This window comes from Chenopodium quinoa, unplaced genomic scaffold (assembly GCF_001683475.1).
Source record: "Chenopodium quinoa cultivar QQ74 unplaced genomic scaffold, ASM168347v1, whole genome shotgun sequence".
In the NCBI taxonomy this organism is placed as follows: Eukaryota; Viridiplantae; Streptophyta; class Magnoliopsida; order Caryophyllales; family Amaranthaceae; genus Chenopodium; species Chenopodium quinoa.
In genome coordinates, this window is record NW_018742204.1 from 22819821 (window position 1) to 22835320 (window position 15500).

Here is a 15500-nt window from a genome sequence, read left to right on the forward strand (position 1 = left end):
ATCATGCATGTGCATTGTGCTGCTGTTAATAAAGTAATGAACCACTGCTTGATGAATTGAAGTTGCATGTCCATTATTAGTCAAACACTCAACTAACCTAAGACAATCATTTTATTTTTTAAAACGCGTGTAATATAATAATTACATATTTGTATTATTGATCGTTTCTTATCAATATATATATCGTATATGAGTAAAGCTCATCATTCATCCTAAGAGATTTATTAGAGAGCAAAAATATTAGTAAGGGGAGAAATGAATAGTCAAATGGAGCACTTTCAACCAAAAAAACCTAGCTCCAATGTCTCTCTAACAAAGCATGAACTTGTCATCTCCACCGTAAGTTCTCCACACTATACGTGTATGTTGTGTATGTAAAATTAATACTACCTCAGTTACTATACATATTATATGTTCAACTTTTGGGTAGTATTTGTGAGATATAAAAAATCAAAAGTTGTATATAATAAATAGGTAACAGTGGTATTAATATGTACCTTTTTTTTATACAATACAATTTTAAATTTTAATTTTTTATGCGTAAAATCCTTTATATATAATTACTTTGACATACATAGAAAAAGTCTTGATTAGTAATAATATTACGAATTTTATGTTTAATTGATTTAAGTAGTTGCCTTAATTTATAGGTCGTAAGAGATGTTGAAGTATACACTGAGAGCACAACGCGAGAATTGAAAGCCAAACCTCCAACACCAGCTATCAAAGCAGGAAGAAATGGCCAACATCACAGCTCTCAAGCTTGACAAACTTCTGTTGCATGCATTATGAATATTCCAACTACAAATATTTCTGTCCAAAAAAAAAAAAACACCTACAAATATTAATTTGATCAACTTTGTAATATACTCCGTATTATGTATCAATTTATATTTTGTATTTGATTAGTATACTTGTTAAATAGTTTATAATACAAGTAATTATTAAGTGCATGATATGTTTAACATGCATGTAATCCAATAATATAGATCTTGATTTTAGTATGGAGAGATTGAGAGAATAAATTTGAACTGGTAGAATGTGATTGTAATATACTACTCCGTAATATAGTTACGTAACGTAGAACATTTGATGGGCGTGTTATGTACTTACGTGATTATCTATATGTGTGAGTACATCATCTGTCTCATGAAGCTCTTCTTATAGTATATCTACGAAGTATTCTGTTTTGTACTTGTGTTTATAGTTTTACTATTAGTTAACTACTATGAACATACTTCTAAATTATACTTCGTATAATATCGATTATTAATCAACATGGAAGACTTTTTAAAATGAAGCCACTATAACTACTTTCAATCTCAACCGTTTAAATATTAATGATTAATCTTGTCTATTCATATATTTGAGTTCTAAATTATAAATAATTTTAAAAAATTTCTTGATTTTAATTGGGGGGGGGGAATACTGCTTTGACTGCCATCGATGAACTTCCAAGTATTCAAACCTTCAACCTAAATCTCCATTAAATAACTATGGAAGAACAATTAATATGGATAAGGATTAAAGTATAACCAAACAATCAATGGAAAACTGCCATAAAATTTTATACACGGGATAGTTTAATACGAAATACATGAAAAATTGGATAGGATCAACTTATGGCACTAATTGATGGATTTGATGTTAAGTGGATTGTTTGGCTCTTCATACTTTGCATAAAACATCAATGAAAGCGGGAAGCCAATGGAAGCATTCGTAGTACTCCAGTTTATTTTTAGTGGAATAAGGGATGAAAAACAGTTAAAGAAATAATTTTTGGTTATTTTTTATTGGATCAACTTAAATCAATGACCCTAATTAACATACTTCGTATTTAATATTATAATTATACATTTAAAAAAAAAAACCAATAATACTCGTATTGTTTTGCCAACAAATCAACAATAGTAGACCTAACTTGTTGCGATTGTGTTAAGATTGTCGATGATCCTTTCACATGACAAGAAATTGTACGACTCTGTTGTTATCTCTTCAATAGTTTCTTGCGTAATCATTGTTTCATCAAAGTTATTTTTAAAGAAAAGTCATGCTTAGTAAGCATGAGCTTGTGATTAAAATATTAAACGCATTAAATGCATGCTATTATAAACATATTTTCTTTTAGGTCAATTATTGGTATGATCAACGGATCATATACTTGGTCAAACTGCAACCAGTTAATAGGAAAATGACAGTTCAAGATTAAAAAGAAAAATCAAGAATCACCTAACACTAATCCTCAATCGATACGTAATTTTGAAATACGATAGACTTTCAGTTTTAAATTAATTAAGAAAAATATATTTAATACTTATATTCAGATCTTATGAAGATATATGTAGTTAACAGGATTTTATAATATGATTAAGACTAAAGTAGATTAGTTATATAACTTATATATAAGTGTGTTACATATCCACCATCATTGTTAAGGAAAAAGAAAGAAAGGTGAAAATGGATAGTGGTAAGAACAAGAAGGCTGAGAACTCTCAAACAAATATGTCCACCTCCAATGTCTCCTCTTTTTCACTTACAAAACATGAATTTTCCATCATTAATGTAAGTTTAATTTCTTACCCTTTTTATTTCTTTCTCTTATGTTTCCTTTGAGAGTCAACTAGTAAGGGTTCGATTCTTATTAGTCACTGTAGTAAAATCCGCACAATAACAAGCTAATTAGGTATTATTGTGTTGATTATTTCCTTAAATTGATGAGTAAAGTTCACAAGTCAAGAAATAACATGTTACATACGTGTTATATATATTTTGATTTTGATTTATTAACATTGCTATATAGATTACCTCCAATACAAAGATTTATTGTTTTTTTCCAACTAAGATTTTATGGTAAAAGCTAAGTTGCTTTCAAATTTCAATTGACAGAGTCGTGAAGTGTACACAGAGAGCACGGTAAGGGAAGTCAAACTTGATCCTCCAACACCAGCAGTCAAATCTGGGAAGATTGGTCAAGTTCACAACTCTCATTCTTAAGTCTTCCAAAAATCACAAAATAACAGAAGTCATGTTATGTAGTTGTTACATGTTTGAATAAAATTATCAGCGCGACGGTGTAGGAGAGGAAGTACAAGTTTATCACTTCGATCAATACGGCTTTGTAGATCTTGATTTGAATGTAATGTCTCATTAAGTAAGTAATGCAAGTAGAAGTATTTATTTTCAGAGAACATATTACTAGTACTACCATACCTGATTTCTTTTATTATCACTTCCAAACTGTTATACTTAGGAGTGAGCAAAAATTCTGGGTACCCTAAATCAGAACCGGAATCTTTTAAGAACCGCAGGTTTTGGAACCGAAATCTATACAAGAGGTTTCGATTCTGGGTAATAAAAGAGAGAACATGTTGCAGCAGGTTGCAGTTCATATTCTCGATTGTTTGGAAACGAAACCTATAGGGTACCCTATACCTTAATAAGGTGTTACCTAAGCCCAATTTGTATTTAATATAAATAAAAATAATTGTTATAACTATATGTATTAAATGTGGTATACAACTATTTTTGGTTTGTTATATTTGCAAACTGTAAATTTATAACCCTACAATTTATTTTAAAAAAAATTGCAAAAAAGTACGAAATATGGTAAATTACAGGGTACCCTCAATCGGAACACGGGGTTCCCAATTTTCAGAACTTGTTCAATAAGTTCCAGTTCCGTTTCTCATTTTTAGGAACCTATCGTAACAGATTTCGATTCCGATTTCAAGAAATTTAACAGGGTACACTGTTCTGCTCACCCCTAGTTATACTAGTAATCTAGTACAATTACTCGAATTTTGAAGTCCGTTAGAAGGGATTATTTCAACTAAAAGCTTAAACTGATAGTTGAACTCCAAGATTGGTTTATATAGTCTATCACACCCCTTCACATGAGAGCTTTTTGGGGCTTGAAGTGTGGATGCAACATGAACCCCCTCATGCCCAGCGCGAAATATTCCACTTGAAAACGTTGAATCTAATACCATGTTAAAGGACCATTTTAACTAAAACCTTAAACTAATAGTTGAAATCGATGATCGATTTATATAGTCTGTCAGTTCGGTTTGGTAGTATGGGTATGGGTGAATTCAATGCAGCCTTAATAATTTTGGTATGGCTCAAATCTTCTCCAATGGCCCATGGCCCATCCCCTAACCCCCGAAATCAATAATAACTACCAACTCCCCGACTTCTCTACACGGGTTTAGGCGGTCATTCGCTCACTCCTCCGCCTCCGCCTCCGCTGCCGCCGTGCTCCGCCACTTCCCCCAAATACTCGGCGAGGAGAGAGAAATGGGAAAGGGGAGAACTCTGGAATGGGCGGCGCGTGCATCACACTTTTGCGGGATTCCCCGGAAGTTAACCATCACTTCTGTCGGCGCTTTTGCCAAGGCGGTGGTGACGCTTTTCAACTCCACCACTGTTCACAATGGCGATAATCTTCTTCATCTCGTTCGATCTCGTCCTCCTGGTGTTCCTCTTCTCACCGTCAGCAATCATATGTCCACGTTTGTTTCTCTCTCCTCTGTTCAGTTTAATTTTCAATTGGTTTTGTTGAATTTGTTGCAGCATTAATATTTAGGAACTAACCCTAATTTTGGTCCTTAAATATCGAATGTCACCTTTATGATTAGTATGATTGTTTTGTTACTTAAGCTCGATCTTTAAAATAGTTTGATTGTTTATTGCTGTTTGAATTTGGAGGGAAAAGGTGCAGGAAAGTTTATGTGGAAATGTAGAATGTTGAAAGTTTGGGGTTATGGATGATTGGATTTATAACTTGTCTGGTGTATTTGAGACTTTGTATTGCTTGATTGCTCAGTTTCATCTCGACTTGATCAATTTAATTTTCTTTTGTGCAACGATTGTAAACCGACATATTGAACAATTGAAGATGCATCAGACTGTTTTTGGTTCCTTGGTTAGGTAAAGAGGTTTAGAACTAGAGAAGGCATTTGTGTATTTGAGTGATGCCAATTGGTTAACAACTACCCAGAGTCTTGTTGCCATTTGACGGCTGAATGGGTGATTGATCCCGGCACCTCTTTGTTTTGTTTCAAGCCTTATAGGGATCTTTTGTCTCACTTTTCCTCATCTATGATGCAGAACAAATTTCATATCGTCTTGTCATGAACTCAAATATACACTTCTGATCAAGTAGGTTTGACTTTGGCTAAATTAGGAGGGAGGAAGATAAAAGATGAGAAACATGATAGCCTAATAGGACATGTGATTCTTTTTTTTTTAGTTTAGGCTCCAGTTTTTTAGCATAAAGAATGCCTTCTTATATTCTCTTGTCGCATAGGGGAAGTATATAATTTCAAAATTATCTGTCAAAGTATTTTAGAACGCCCGTAAAATGTTGGTACATTTCTAATAATACTAATGGTTTATGATTTGCTTTTTAAATCTACTTACAATTAAGTGATATAAAAGCAACTCCTGATGGTTGTTTTGAGGCATTTGTTTGCAATTTCTATGAAGTTGGAGCTATTAGCCAACCCATTGTAGCACAAAGAATTGATTATCTTTGTTTGACAAACTAGATTATTTTTATTAAGTGAAAAAGTTATATTAAAGAATTATTTGACAATTAGCTAAACATAAGAGCATAAATTAGCTAGAAATGGCCCTTCAATAAATAAATAATAGCTAGAAATGGTGTAGGCTGTGTAGCATGAGAAAATGTTGTGGCTATATAAGCTGGAAGGCAACTATTAGAGTTGCTCCAAACATAAGCTACAATGGTGTAGCTAGGAATTGCCTGCAAATTTTATAAGTCTCAAATTAGTAGCTTGACCATTGGAGTTGAAATGTGGATTTAGCTTGGCAATTAATTTGCTTTACATAAAGTTGGCAAAAGGAAGAATGGCAGCCATCCACTTACCGACAAATACATTTCATTTAGATAGCAAGCTATGTAGAAAAGGAAATAGATTGAAATCTTTTGTAATATGACAAGTTAAACTGACCATGTCATATCATTAGTTTTTGGCAGATGGAGTTGCAAAGTTTGGTTCTCAAAGAAGGGAGCTTAGGGCAACTCCAATGGCTGCCACATAAAATCAAACTACTTCCCAATGCATAGCAACTAGTTTGCTATTTGTATTGGTCCCACTTTGGCCTTTTGTCAACTAATTCTGTGTCAACCTTTGCCAATTTTTTTGTCAAGCTAATTTATCATTTCAACTCCAATGATCAAGCTAGTAACTTGGGATTTATAAAGTTTGCAAGCAAGTGCCTTGCTAGAACCATTGAAATTTCTCTTTCATCTTCAGTGTGCTGCCACTTTTCTCTTATTGTTCTAACATAAATTAAATTTGCTTCCTAGAAATGATCTGTTATAGTTTATAACTACTACGATTGACTTCAATTCTTAAGAAAAGCTTTGGCTATAGAAAAGAACTGAACAAGGAAATAGAGGGAAACCAGTATTTTTGTTTCTACTGCCCTGTATTTGTAGTTGGATTTCAACTTGCTCCTGTATATTAGAAGAGACTGTTCTCGCTTAGACTGATGGAACTGTAAATTTTGACAGGTTGGATGATCCACTCATGTGGGGATTCAAGGGCTTTCCTATAACTGATGCAAAATTGGCAAGATGGGTACTTGCTGCTGAAGATATATGCTTTAAAAATACAGTGCTGTCTTATTTTTTTCGACTTGGTATTATCTGGCTATGGCTCCTATCTGTCTTGTCATTATGTAGTTGATAAATGCATATTCTGTCTGTTTTTTACAATCTTGTGGCATCTATTTCATTATTATTTAAGCTTCTGACCTAATTGCTTTAAGCTAGCCTGATAATGTGAACTTAGTATCAGACTTCACTGTTAAAGTAATGGGTGATGATTTAATTATATTGTCACAGACCTGGTTGGCTTTCGATGTTAGGGGCATATTAAAAGAATTGTTTCTGTAGGTATAAATGAATAATGTGTTTCTATCTGGGAGAGGTTTTCGGAAGCAATGAACTTCTTGAAATGGAGACTTGTAACATAATGAAAAAACATAGTCGCAGTATTCAGTAGATGGTTGAGTCATATTCTCCTTTTTCGATATATAAGTAGTTCCTTCTGTATCTTATTCTTGATTTTTACATTTTTGGCTTTTATGAAGTATATTTCTATTTACCCATGGGTCTGAACATCTTGAACCTAAATACCTAATAGACTTTGGCGATAATGACCTGTCTTTGAACCGTTATTATTCTACTAATGTCGGTCTTATGAATTGCACAATTCCTCATGTTATCAAGGAAGATTTGTGTTAGGCTTTATGCCAAAGTGAGATTTTGTAATCCTGTTCTTTTATTCCTGAAAGATGCTGCATTAGTATCACATAAATCCCTTTGGCTCTACTTGTTGCATTTATTGTTTCCAATGATAAGCAATGATTTACAAAGTATCATTTACAACATATTGCAATACATCATTGTTACTACTTTCAAATTATACATGTTCTTGACTGTCTGAAACTTTTCTTTAGCCTTAGCAGATTTGCATGCATGAAGTCCGCTTGAGTTGTGCTCTCTTCTGAACGAGTATATTGCACAGGAAAATGCATACCTATAACTAGAGGTGGTGGAATTTATCAGGAACACATGAATGAGGCACTTGAGCGTTTAAGCGATGGAGAATGGGTATAGTCTTGTCATTTTGTTACCTGGCAATCTTCTTGAATAGATTTACATATTGCCTTGACCAGTATATATAATGTTTCCCATGTAATATATAGTTATGACTTAGTGAACTTTATTTCCTAACTGAAACATGGTATTTTTCAAAATGGAAGTGTATATGAAGGCTTACAAGATCTTTGTTTACAAGTGTGATAGGACATGGTTATTTTTGCACGAGAATTTATAGTATTATTCTGAATCAACATGTTTATAGATATATTGGGCTACTCCTATTGTCAAGTACTGGTCACTTGCTTATAGGTAAAACCGTAAAACTTGGCTGGTATAGGGTTTAATTGCTTTTACATGTATTTAATGTTCTCATGCTGTATGAAATGTTATTGAAATTGTTCATAAAGTTTAATGAATTTTGAGATAGAGGAATGTATTTCTAACTATTTGATATAGATATGAATTCAAGGAGAAGTTAAGTAAAAAAAAAATTGTCACGGAGCGGTCTTAAGAGTTTTAAGTTCCATAGCTATGAATTCATGGAATACTACCTTTGTGTAATGATAATTATCTTGATCTTTCAGCTGCATACATTTCCTGAAGGGAAAGTGTCTCAAGAAGATGGTCCAATAAGAAGATTAAAATGGGGAACTGCTAGTCTTATTACCCGTGCCCCAGTGACACCGATAGTTTTACCAATTTTCCACCATGGTTTCCATCAGGTAAAAGAGGGGGTGATCAACAAATTCCTGAAAGAGATTATTCACTATTTCTTTTGGGGATGTAGCGTCATGCAATTCTTTCCTTATTCAGGTCATGCCAGAAGATTACATATTTGGTAGAAGACCACCATTTCCACTCATCAACAAGCACATTAAGATTATTGTTGGTGAGCCAATAGAATTTGACCTTCCTAGATTGAGGAAGATAGCGTTATCAGAATCTCATAATGAATCAGAACCAAGGCTTGGATGGCCGAGCATCGCCCCTCATGGTTTAGATGAAGTAGCTCAGAGATATCTCTACTCCAACATATCAGAGAAGATACAAATCGCCTTGGAGAGTCTGCGGCAGTATGGGAATTCAATCTCAAAACAAAGAGATTAAAAATTTGAAATCTCTTGAAGTTATATACACATTGAAGATCTTTAATTATTTACCACAACTTTGTTACCCAATATTCAACTGATCCAATTTTACTGGCTATTGCTCCATGGTAAATTCTTGGCTTATAGCCCTTATAATCTTATGTTTTACCAGGTATACAATTATTTTTTGCATCTAGATTTTTATTTTTTCTAACATCTGCTTTTTGAATAAAATTACATAATGTAAGAACTACGAGTATTACAGTAATTAAAAACAATACTTGAGTCACTTGCTAATACTCGTAATAAGTACGAGTGGATTTTTTAGATTAATACTCCGCACAACCTTTGAAGGGTATCCGTTTTACTCCTGCTTGAACTTGTGGTAGACGTGTATGAAACCCTGACTGACAAAATGATTGCCTGATTGCCCATGCGACCATACAGGCTACACCACACTATGAACTTAACCCAACAGACTCAACTTCATATCCTCATTCCATTTCCCACCATTAATCTCTCTACTCTCTGAAAATAAAAACAATGCTTATAACCATTAACTCCCAACTCACACCCACCCGCACCGTCGCCTTCACCACCCCCGAAAACAACTACGCCTCTCGACTCGCTCTCCTCCTCCACCGCCACAACTTCACCCCACTATCCTGCCCCACCGTCATCGTCGGCCCAACCACCGCCACCACCACCTCTCTCCGCCACCACATCTCCCTCCACTTCTCCGCCGTCACGTTCACCTCACGCGCCGGCATCACCGCCTTCTTCACCGCCCTTTCCCACTCCCCACCCCCTCTCCCCGCCGACCAAGACTTCATCATCTCCGCCCTCGGAAAAGACGCCGAGCTTCTTACTCCTGACTTCATCTCCTCCTTATCCCCTAACTCAGATAATATCAGAATCATCCTTCCTTCCAACCCCACCCCAAGTGGACTCGTGGACTCACTCGGGCCTGGTCTGGGCCGGAAAGTCCTCTGCCCCGTTCCACTCGTTTTGGGCCTTGAGGAGCCCACCGTTGTGCCGGATTTTATACGAGACTTGGGCCTAATGGGCTGGGTTCCTTCTCGGGTCAATGCGTATGAGACGAGATGGGCTGGGCCCAAATGTGTGAAAAAGTTGGTTGAATTGGATGAGTTAGATGGGCTTGTGTTTACAAGTACGGCGGAAGTTGAGGGTTTGTTGAAGAGTTTGAGGGAATATGGGCTGGACTGGGAGGGGATGAGGAAGAGGTGGCCTGGGCTTGTTGTAGCGGCCCATGGGCCTGTTACGGCTTCTGGGGCTGAGAGGTTAGGGGTTAGAGTTGATGTTGTTAGTTCTAATTTTAGTAGCTTTGAGGGAGTTGTTCAAGCTTTGGATCATATTTGGGGAAATTCTGATTCCTTTTAGTTTTTGTTTTGTAGTTCTCTGTTTGTTTGTTTGTTGTGTAATACAGTATTCTTTGGTTTATAGGTGGACAAGAAAAGAAATGTTGTAAAAAGTTATGTTTTTGAGGATTTTGTTTTGTTCTCGAGAGATTTTGCTAGGTGGTATGTTATAATCATTGGCCTAAAATGGTAGATCTTACTATTATTATTATGTATTAAAAGACCAAATTTTTTGAAGTTGTGTATTGACGAAGTTTTTGTCTATAGTGAATTCAGTTATATTACGTATATTAATCGGAAAGACAAATATTCGGATTGGATCAATTGGATCGTATATTTTTCAAGGTTGAATAAATGACTCAAGAGTCAGAAGTATGTCAAGGGAAATATGAATTTCTTTTTCTTTGTATCAAACAAACATCTAACTACCTGAATGAAGAAGAAAATGAAAGACTGAAAGGATCACATTATTCTGGTGTAAGAAGTCCTTATTTCATATAAATAATCTGACAAAGAAAGGGACAACAAAGTACGCCATATTAGAGTGTTTGCCCATTACATACATTAAATGTTTTGTAAATTTGTGATCAATTATGTTAAATTTGACTGGTGTATTAATTACATGACTCATTAAAGAAATGATAAAGTGAATAGCCGTAAATTATTAAATATTAATGCGACTAATTTTAAGTTCAAGTTAATACAATGACTATACCAGCATTATATAACCTTTCAAATTGCGAAAATCAAAAATTGAAATCTAACGATGATATCGAACAAGTTGTTGTAACATTAAGGAAACGGAAGAAAGTAGATGTCATAGGCTCATAGTGTGCCAATAATGCTATTACGGAGTACAAACAATTTAGAGCACTAATAAAGGAATTTTCTTAGTTGACTGACTTGACTCTTGATAAGAAGGAAAAATAAAGAGGTGACTCTTAGTTATGAAATGATAAGCTTCTATTTAAAGATGGCAGAATATATTCTGATATAAGACAATAAGAGACCCCAACTCTAAGCTAGAGCGGGTAGAGCCACACCAATCAGATATATTACACACGCAGACACGCTATTATAATTGATTTGGGTATTTTATACCCGGCCAGGTGGCCCAATCAGAAAGTGTCACGTGTCTACCGTATAGGTGCCATTTGGACCTATGGAATGATGACACGTGGAGGGTGGACTCTTCTCCGTCCTACGTGGACTGAAGGTACAACAGGGACCATTCAGGTGGCGACACGTGTCACACAAAAAGTGCTTCAAAATCCTCTGGGCACAGTGACACGTGTCACTCAGGCATTGGCCCTAGGATGGCGGCCTTCTAAGGCCCAAATCCCGAGGCGCCGCAAAACGGCGTGACCTAATTACTAGGTCACCAGATCCTAGGAAGGCACACTTTTCAAAAGGACCCTATAAATAGGGACATTATGTCATTTATGACAGAGAGAATTTTTGACACGCAATACGAGACAATACGTCACTTATCTCACTTTACCTGAGCTTGGAATCCAAGCAGATAACTTTACTTCCGCACGTTTTATTTCCGAACGTTTGCTGACTTAATCTTCGGAGGCGAACCCCCAACCATCCGGAGGTCCGTTTGCTGTGCAGGTACAGGCGTCCTCAGTTGAATCCAGTTTCAGTGTTGTAACTCTCCCGAGGGACAAAAAACCCCGAAACTTTTGGCGCCGTCTGTGGGGAGAGTACCTCTGAAATGGCTTCACAAGAACCTGTACCAAATCCGGAGGCCATTCGGCCTCCAAATGATGTACTGGTCCAAACGGACCATGACTCAGGTGACGACGCTGATGTCGAAACCTATGTGGATCCAAATGGATCCCTCATCTCTAAACGCATCCGCAGTAAGGAACGGCGAGAGCGTCCCCAAGTTCAGGCAGGACCAAGCAAAACTGGTGGTCAGCCAAAGAAGCCCTCGGGGCGGCCGGTTGATCCTTCCAAGGCGGCAGGATCAACTCCCGTCACTCGGGATGAGCTAATGTCACTCCTGAGAAGCCTCAGGGGTGAAATCAAGCAGCTCGCCTCAAAAAAGTCGCCTACTCCTAGAAAGGAGCAGTCGGCCAAGAAGCCAGCCCAAGCTGGCAAACAGAAGTCGGTCAGGGACCGTCAGCCGACTCCTCATCCTGCTCCTAAGGAGAAGTCCAGGCCCCAATTTGACCTCAATCGGCTCCGTTTTCCAGAAACGGGCACAAGAAAACCCATCCGGCACATACAGCCGGATGGTAGCAAGAAAACGTTCTCTGACGCTCGGCAATACATTGAGGAGAGGAGAACCCAGCAATCAGAGTCGGCTTCAACGTCGACTTATCATGATAGCTTTCGGAATACCTCTGTACGGTGTTCACAGTCTGTACATGAGACTCCAGCAAGCAGCCAAAGGGTTCAGTCTGGGCCGCATGTGATTCAGTCCGCCCAGTACATGGCACAGCCATTGTACCAGACGCCAGTTGTACCTTACATGCAGCCTACCCTCTACGGGGACAGGCGGCATACGACTATCAGCCGATGGATTGGCAACTTAGGCTGCAGCACCTTGGAGACCAACCCTCTGCTTTCTCCAGAGAAATAACTGAAGCCGTACAGCCGGCTAAAGCTAAAACATTCTGGTTGGAGCCTATGACGGGACCTCCAACCCAGAGGACCACCTGTTGGCATACACCCACCTCATGTATTTACAGGGGTTGGATGATGCCGCATGGTGTCGTTGCTTTCCAGCCACCCTGAAGGGCATAGCCCAGAAGTGGTTTGGCAACCTGCCGGCTGGCTGCATAAATAGCTTCAAGACGCTTGCGTTCTTGTTTGCATCAAACTTCTCTATGAACATCCCTGCCAAAAAGACAAGTCTTGACTTGGGCAATGTACAACAGGGAGATAGAGAAGGTTTGCGATCCTACGTCAGGCGGTTCAATCTGGTCCGAATCCAGATTCATGGGCTGTCTGATGAGGTCGCCTTCACAGACTTCTTTAAGGGTCTAAAGGACGGGTCTACTTTTAAGTACGAACTCGTCTGCAAACAAATCTTTACCCTACAAGGAGCTTTGCGAGAGGCGGAAGCCTACATACAAGCGACCGAACTCTGATCCTCCAGTAAGCAGTCGGACCATAAGAAGTCCGACCGGCAGAAAGAGAGTCGGCCTGCTCAGCCGGCTCCTAAGCCAGAAGAGAGCAAAAAGAAAAAGCAAGTCTGGGCCATTGATAACTCTGATCAACCGGCCCAGAAGAAGAAAAAAGAGTGGAAACCGTACATCCCAAGGTACGAATTCCACAAGGACTGCTGCTCCATCCTTTTGGAAATTAAGGATCGGCTAACTCTTGAAAAGCCGACTGCTATGAAGGGTTCCGCTGAAAATCGGAACAAGAACAAGCATTGCCATTTCCATGAGGATGTTGGCCATGACACGAACGACTGCTTTAGTCTCAAGCGGGAGCTCGACCGTCTGGCCGACAAAGGACAGCTGAAGTCCTATGTGAAGTCCAAAGTGACTTCAAAGGCAAATCCGGGGCAGTCCAAGAAAAAGACTCCCCAGCTCGCTGTGAGTACCGAAACTGATGAAGAACTGGTGTACACCATAGCAGGCGGATTTGCTGGTGGTGGCCCGACCATTCGGGGTACCAAGGACCATCTAAGAAAGATGGTCAATTCTGTTGAGGAGGGGGATGCAGCTAGCACATCCACCTTCCCTAAAGTTGTCATCACCGAACAGGACAGAGGCAAAGTCCGTCGGCCGCATGATGACCCTGTTGTCATTGAGTGTAAAGTCGCCAACCAGCTGGTTGGCCGAATTCTGATTGACACAGGAAGTTCCTCTGACCTCATCAGCCTCAAATGCTTGTCCAATCTCAAGTACAAACCAGATAGCATGATGGAGGTCACCCACACCTTAGTTGGGTTTGGGGGAGGACTTGTGCACCCAGTCGGACGAATTGACCTACCTGTCCGCCTGGGAAGCAGGGGAGACGGTCGGCACATGACCATCCGTTTCCTAGTGGTTGAAGAGCTCACGGCTTACAACCTCATCTTTGGCTGACCCACTCTTAATGATTGTAAAGCCGTCATCATCCCTGCTCTCATGCTACTCAAGTATGAGAAGGATGATGGAACAGTTGGTTCCCTTAATGGGGACCAAAAGACGGCTCGAGAGTGTTATCTCTCGGACGTCAAGCCTGCGGCCGCAGCATCCGGCCGGGGCAAGCAAATGATTGACCTCGACGATGTCGAGGAAGAACAGTCGGCTCCACCAGCCGAAAAGAAAAGAAAGACTGATCAGCTGGTGGTGGTCAAAAAAGAAAAGCAATAGCAATCACTGACCAGGGAAAGGTCGGATGATCTTCGTCCCCAGCCAACTGGTGAGCACATTGATATCCCTCTGGATGATAGCCGTCCAGAACGGACTGTTATGGTGGGGACGATTGCCTTTGCAAAGTTGGGTGAAAACCTTCACCAGCTGCTCAAGGAATTCAAAGACATTTTTGCCTTTGAAGTGGAGGAGATGCCAGGCATCGGCCCGGATCTCGCTGTCCACAAACTCGCCGTGGATCCTAAAAAGAAGCCCATCCGGCAAAAGAAAAGAAACCACGGCGAAGAAAGAAGTCAGGCGGCAGCTGCCGAAGTAAAAAAGCTGTTAGATGCCAAGTTCATTCGGCCGTGCAACTTCCCTGAGTGGGTAGCTAACGTTGTGTTAGTAAAAAAGCCGAATGGAACTTGGCGGATGTGTGTTGATTACACAGACCTCAACAAGGCATGTCCAAAGGATAGCTATCCACTGCCTAAGATCGACAATCTGGTCGACTCAACAGCCGGACATGCCCTGATGAGTTTCATGGACGCCTATTCAGGTTTCCATCAGATCCCCCTGTGGAAAAAAGATCAAGAAAAGACGGCATTCGTCACTGATCAGGGGTTGTTCTGTTATACGGTGATGCCGTTTGGTTTGAAGAATGCGCCTGCGACCTTCCAACGAATGATTAATACGGTCTTCATTAATCAAATCGGAAGGAATGTAGAGGCGTACATTGACGATATGATAGTCAAATCCAAACAGCAGGCGGATCACCTTGCTGATCTCCGAGAAACATTCGCCACACTCAGGCGGCACAAGGTCATGCTTAACCCAAAAAAGTGTGTCTTTGGTGTTGAGTCTGGGAAGTTTCTCAGATTTTTGATTGACCAAAGGGGAATAGAGGCCAACCCTGAGAAAATACAGGCGGTAATCGACATGCAGTCGCCCCGTACTGTGAAGGAAGTGCAAAAACTAACAGGTTGTCTGGCGGCCCTGGGGAGATTCCTCAGCCGTTCAGGCGACAAGTGTCTCTACTTTTTCCAGGCAATAAAAAAGAAGACAAAATTTGAATGGGGGGATGATGCAGAGGCGG

At 39.2% G+C, this 15500-nt stretch overlaps 2 protein-coding genes and 2 long non-coding RNA genes across 4 annotated transcripts; all 4 read left to right on the forward strand.

Annotated features, from left to right (window-relative positions):
- The first annotated feature begins 205 nt into the window (after positions 1–205).
- LOC110698418 lies at positions 206–836 on the forward strand. The gene is made up of 2 exons (XR_002506747.1): positions 206–339; positions 651–836. It is a non-coding gene; the product is annotated as an uncharacterized LOC110698418 (long non-coding RNA).
- Positions 837–2366: 1530 nt separating this feature from the next.
- On the forward strand, positions 2367–3183 carry LOC110724193. Its single transcript, XR_002511897.1, has 2 exons — positions 2367–2562; positions 2887–3183. It is a non-coding gene; the product is annotated as an uncharacterized LOC110724193 (long non-coding RNA).
- Positions 3184–4072: 889 nt separating this feature from the next.
- Positions 4073–8885, forward strand: LOC110724187 (N-acylphosphatidylethanolamine synthase-like). Its single transcript, XM_021903589.1, has 5 exons — positions 4073–4511; positions 6542–6669; positions 7560–7645; positions 8221–8358; positions 8450–8885. Exons 1-5 carry the CDS (start codon positions 4297–4299, stop codon positions 8741–8743), a joined length of 861 nt encoding a protein of 286 aa, XP_021759281.1. The 5' UTR covers positions 4073–4296; the 3' UTR covers positions 8744–8885.
- A 382-nt stretch (positions 8886–9267) lies between these two features.
- LOC110689808 lies at positions 9268–10125 on the forward strand. Its single transcript, XM_021866660.1, has one exon. It carries the CDS (start codon positions 9268–9270, stop codon positions 10123–10125), a length of 858 nt encoding a protein of 285 aa, XP_021722352.1.
- The last annotated feature ends 5375 nt before the right edge of the window (positions 10126–15500 follow it).

Bases quoted from the DNA above. Each gene is read 5' to 3' on its own strand.
- LOC110689808 (XM_021866660.1), top strand. From the start codon at position 9,268: ATGCTTATAACCATTAACTCCCAACTCACACCCACCCGCACCGTCGCC.
- LOC110724187 (XM_021903589.1), top strand. From the start codon at position 4,297: ATGGGAAAGGGGAGAACTCTGGAATGGGCGGCGCGTGCATCACACTTT. The intron at 7,646-8,220 runs GTATAGTCTTGT...TTGATCTTTCAG, and splicing joins GTTTAAGCGATGGAGAATGG to CTGCATACATTTCCTGAAGG. The intron at 8,359-8,449 runs GTAAAAGAGGGG...TTCCTTATTCAG, and splicing joins TCCACCATGGTTTCCATCAG to GTCATGCCAGAAGATTACAT.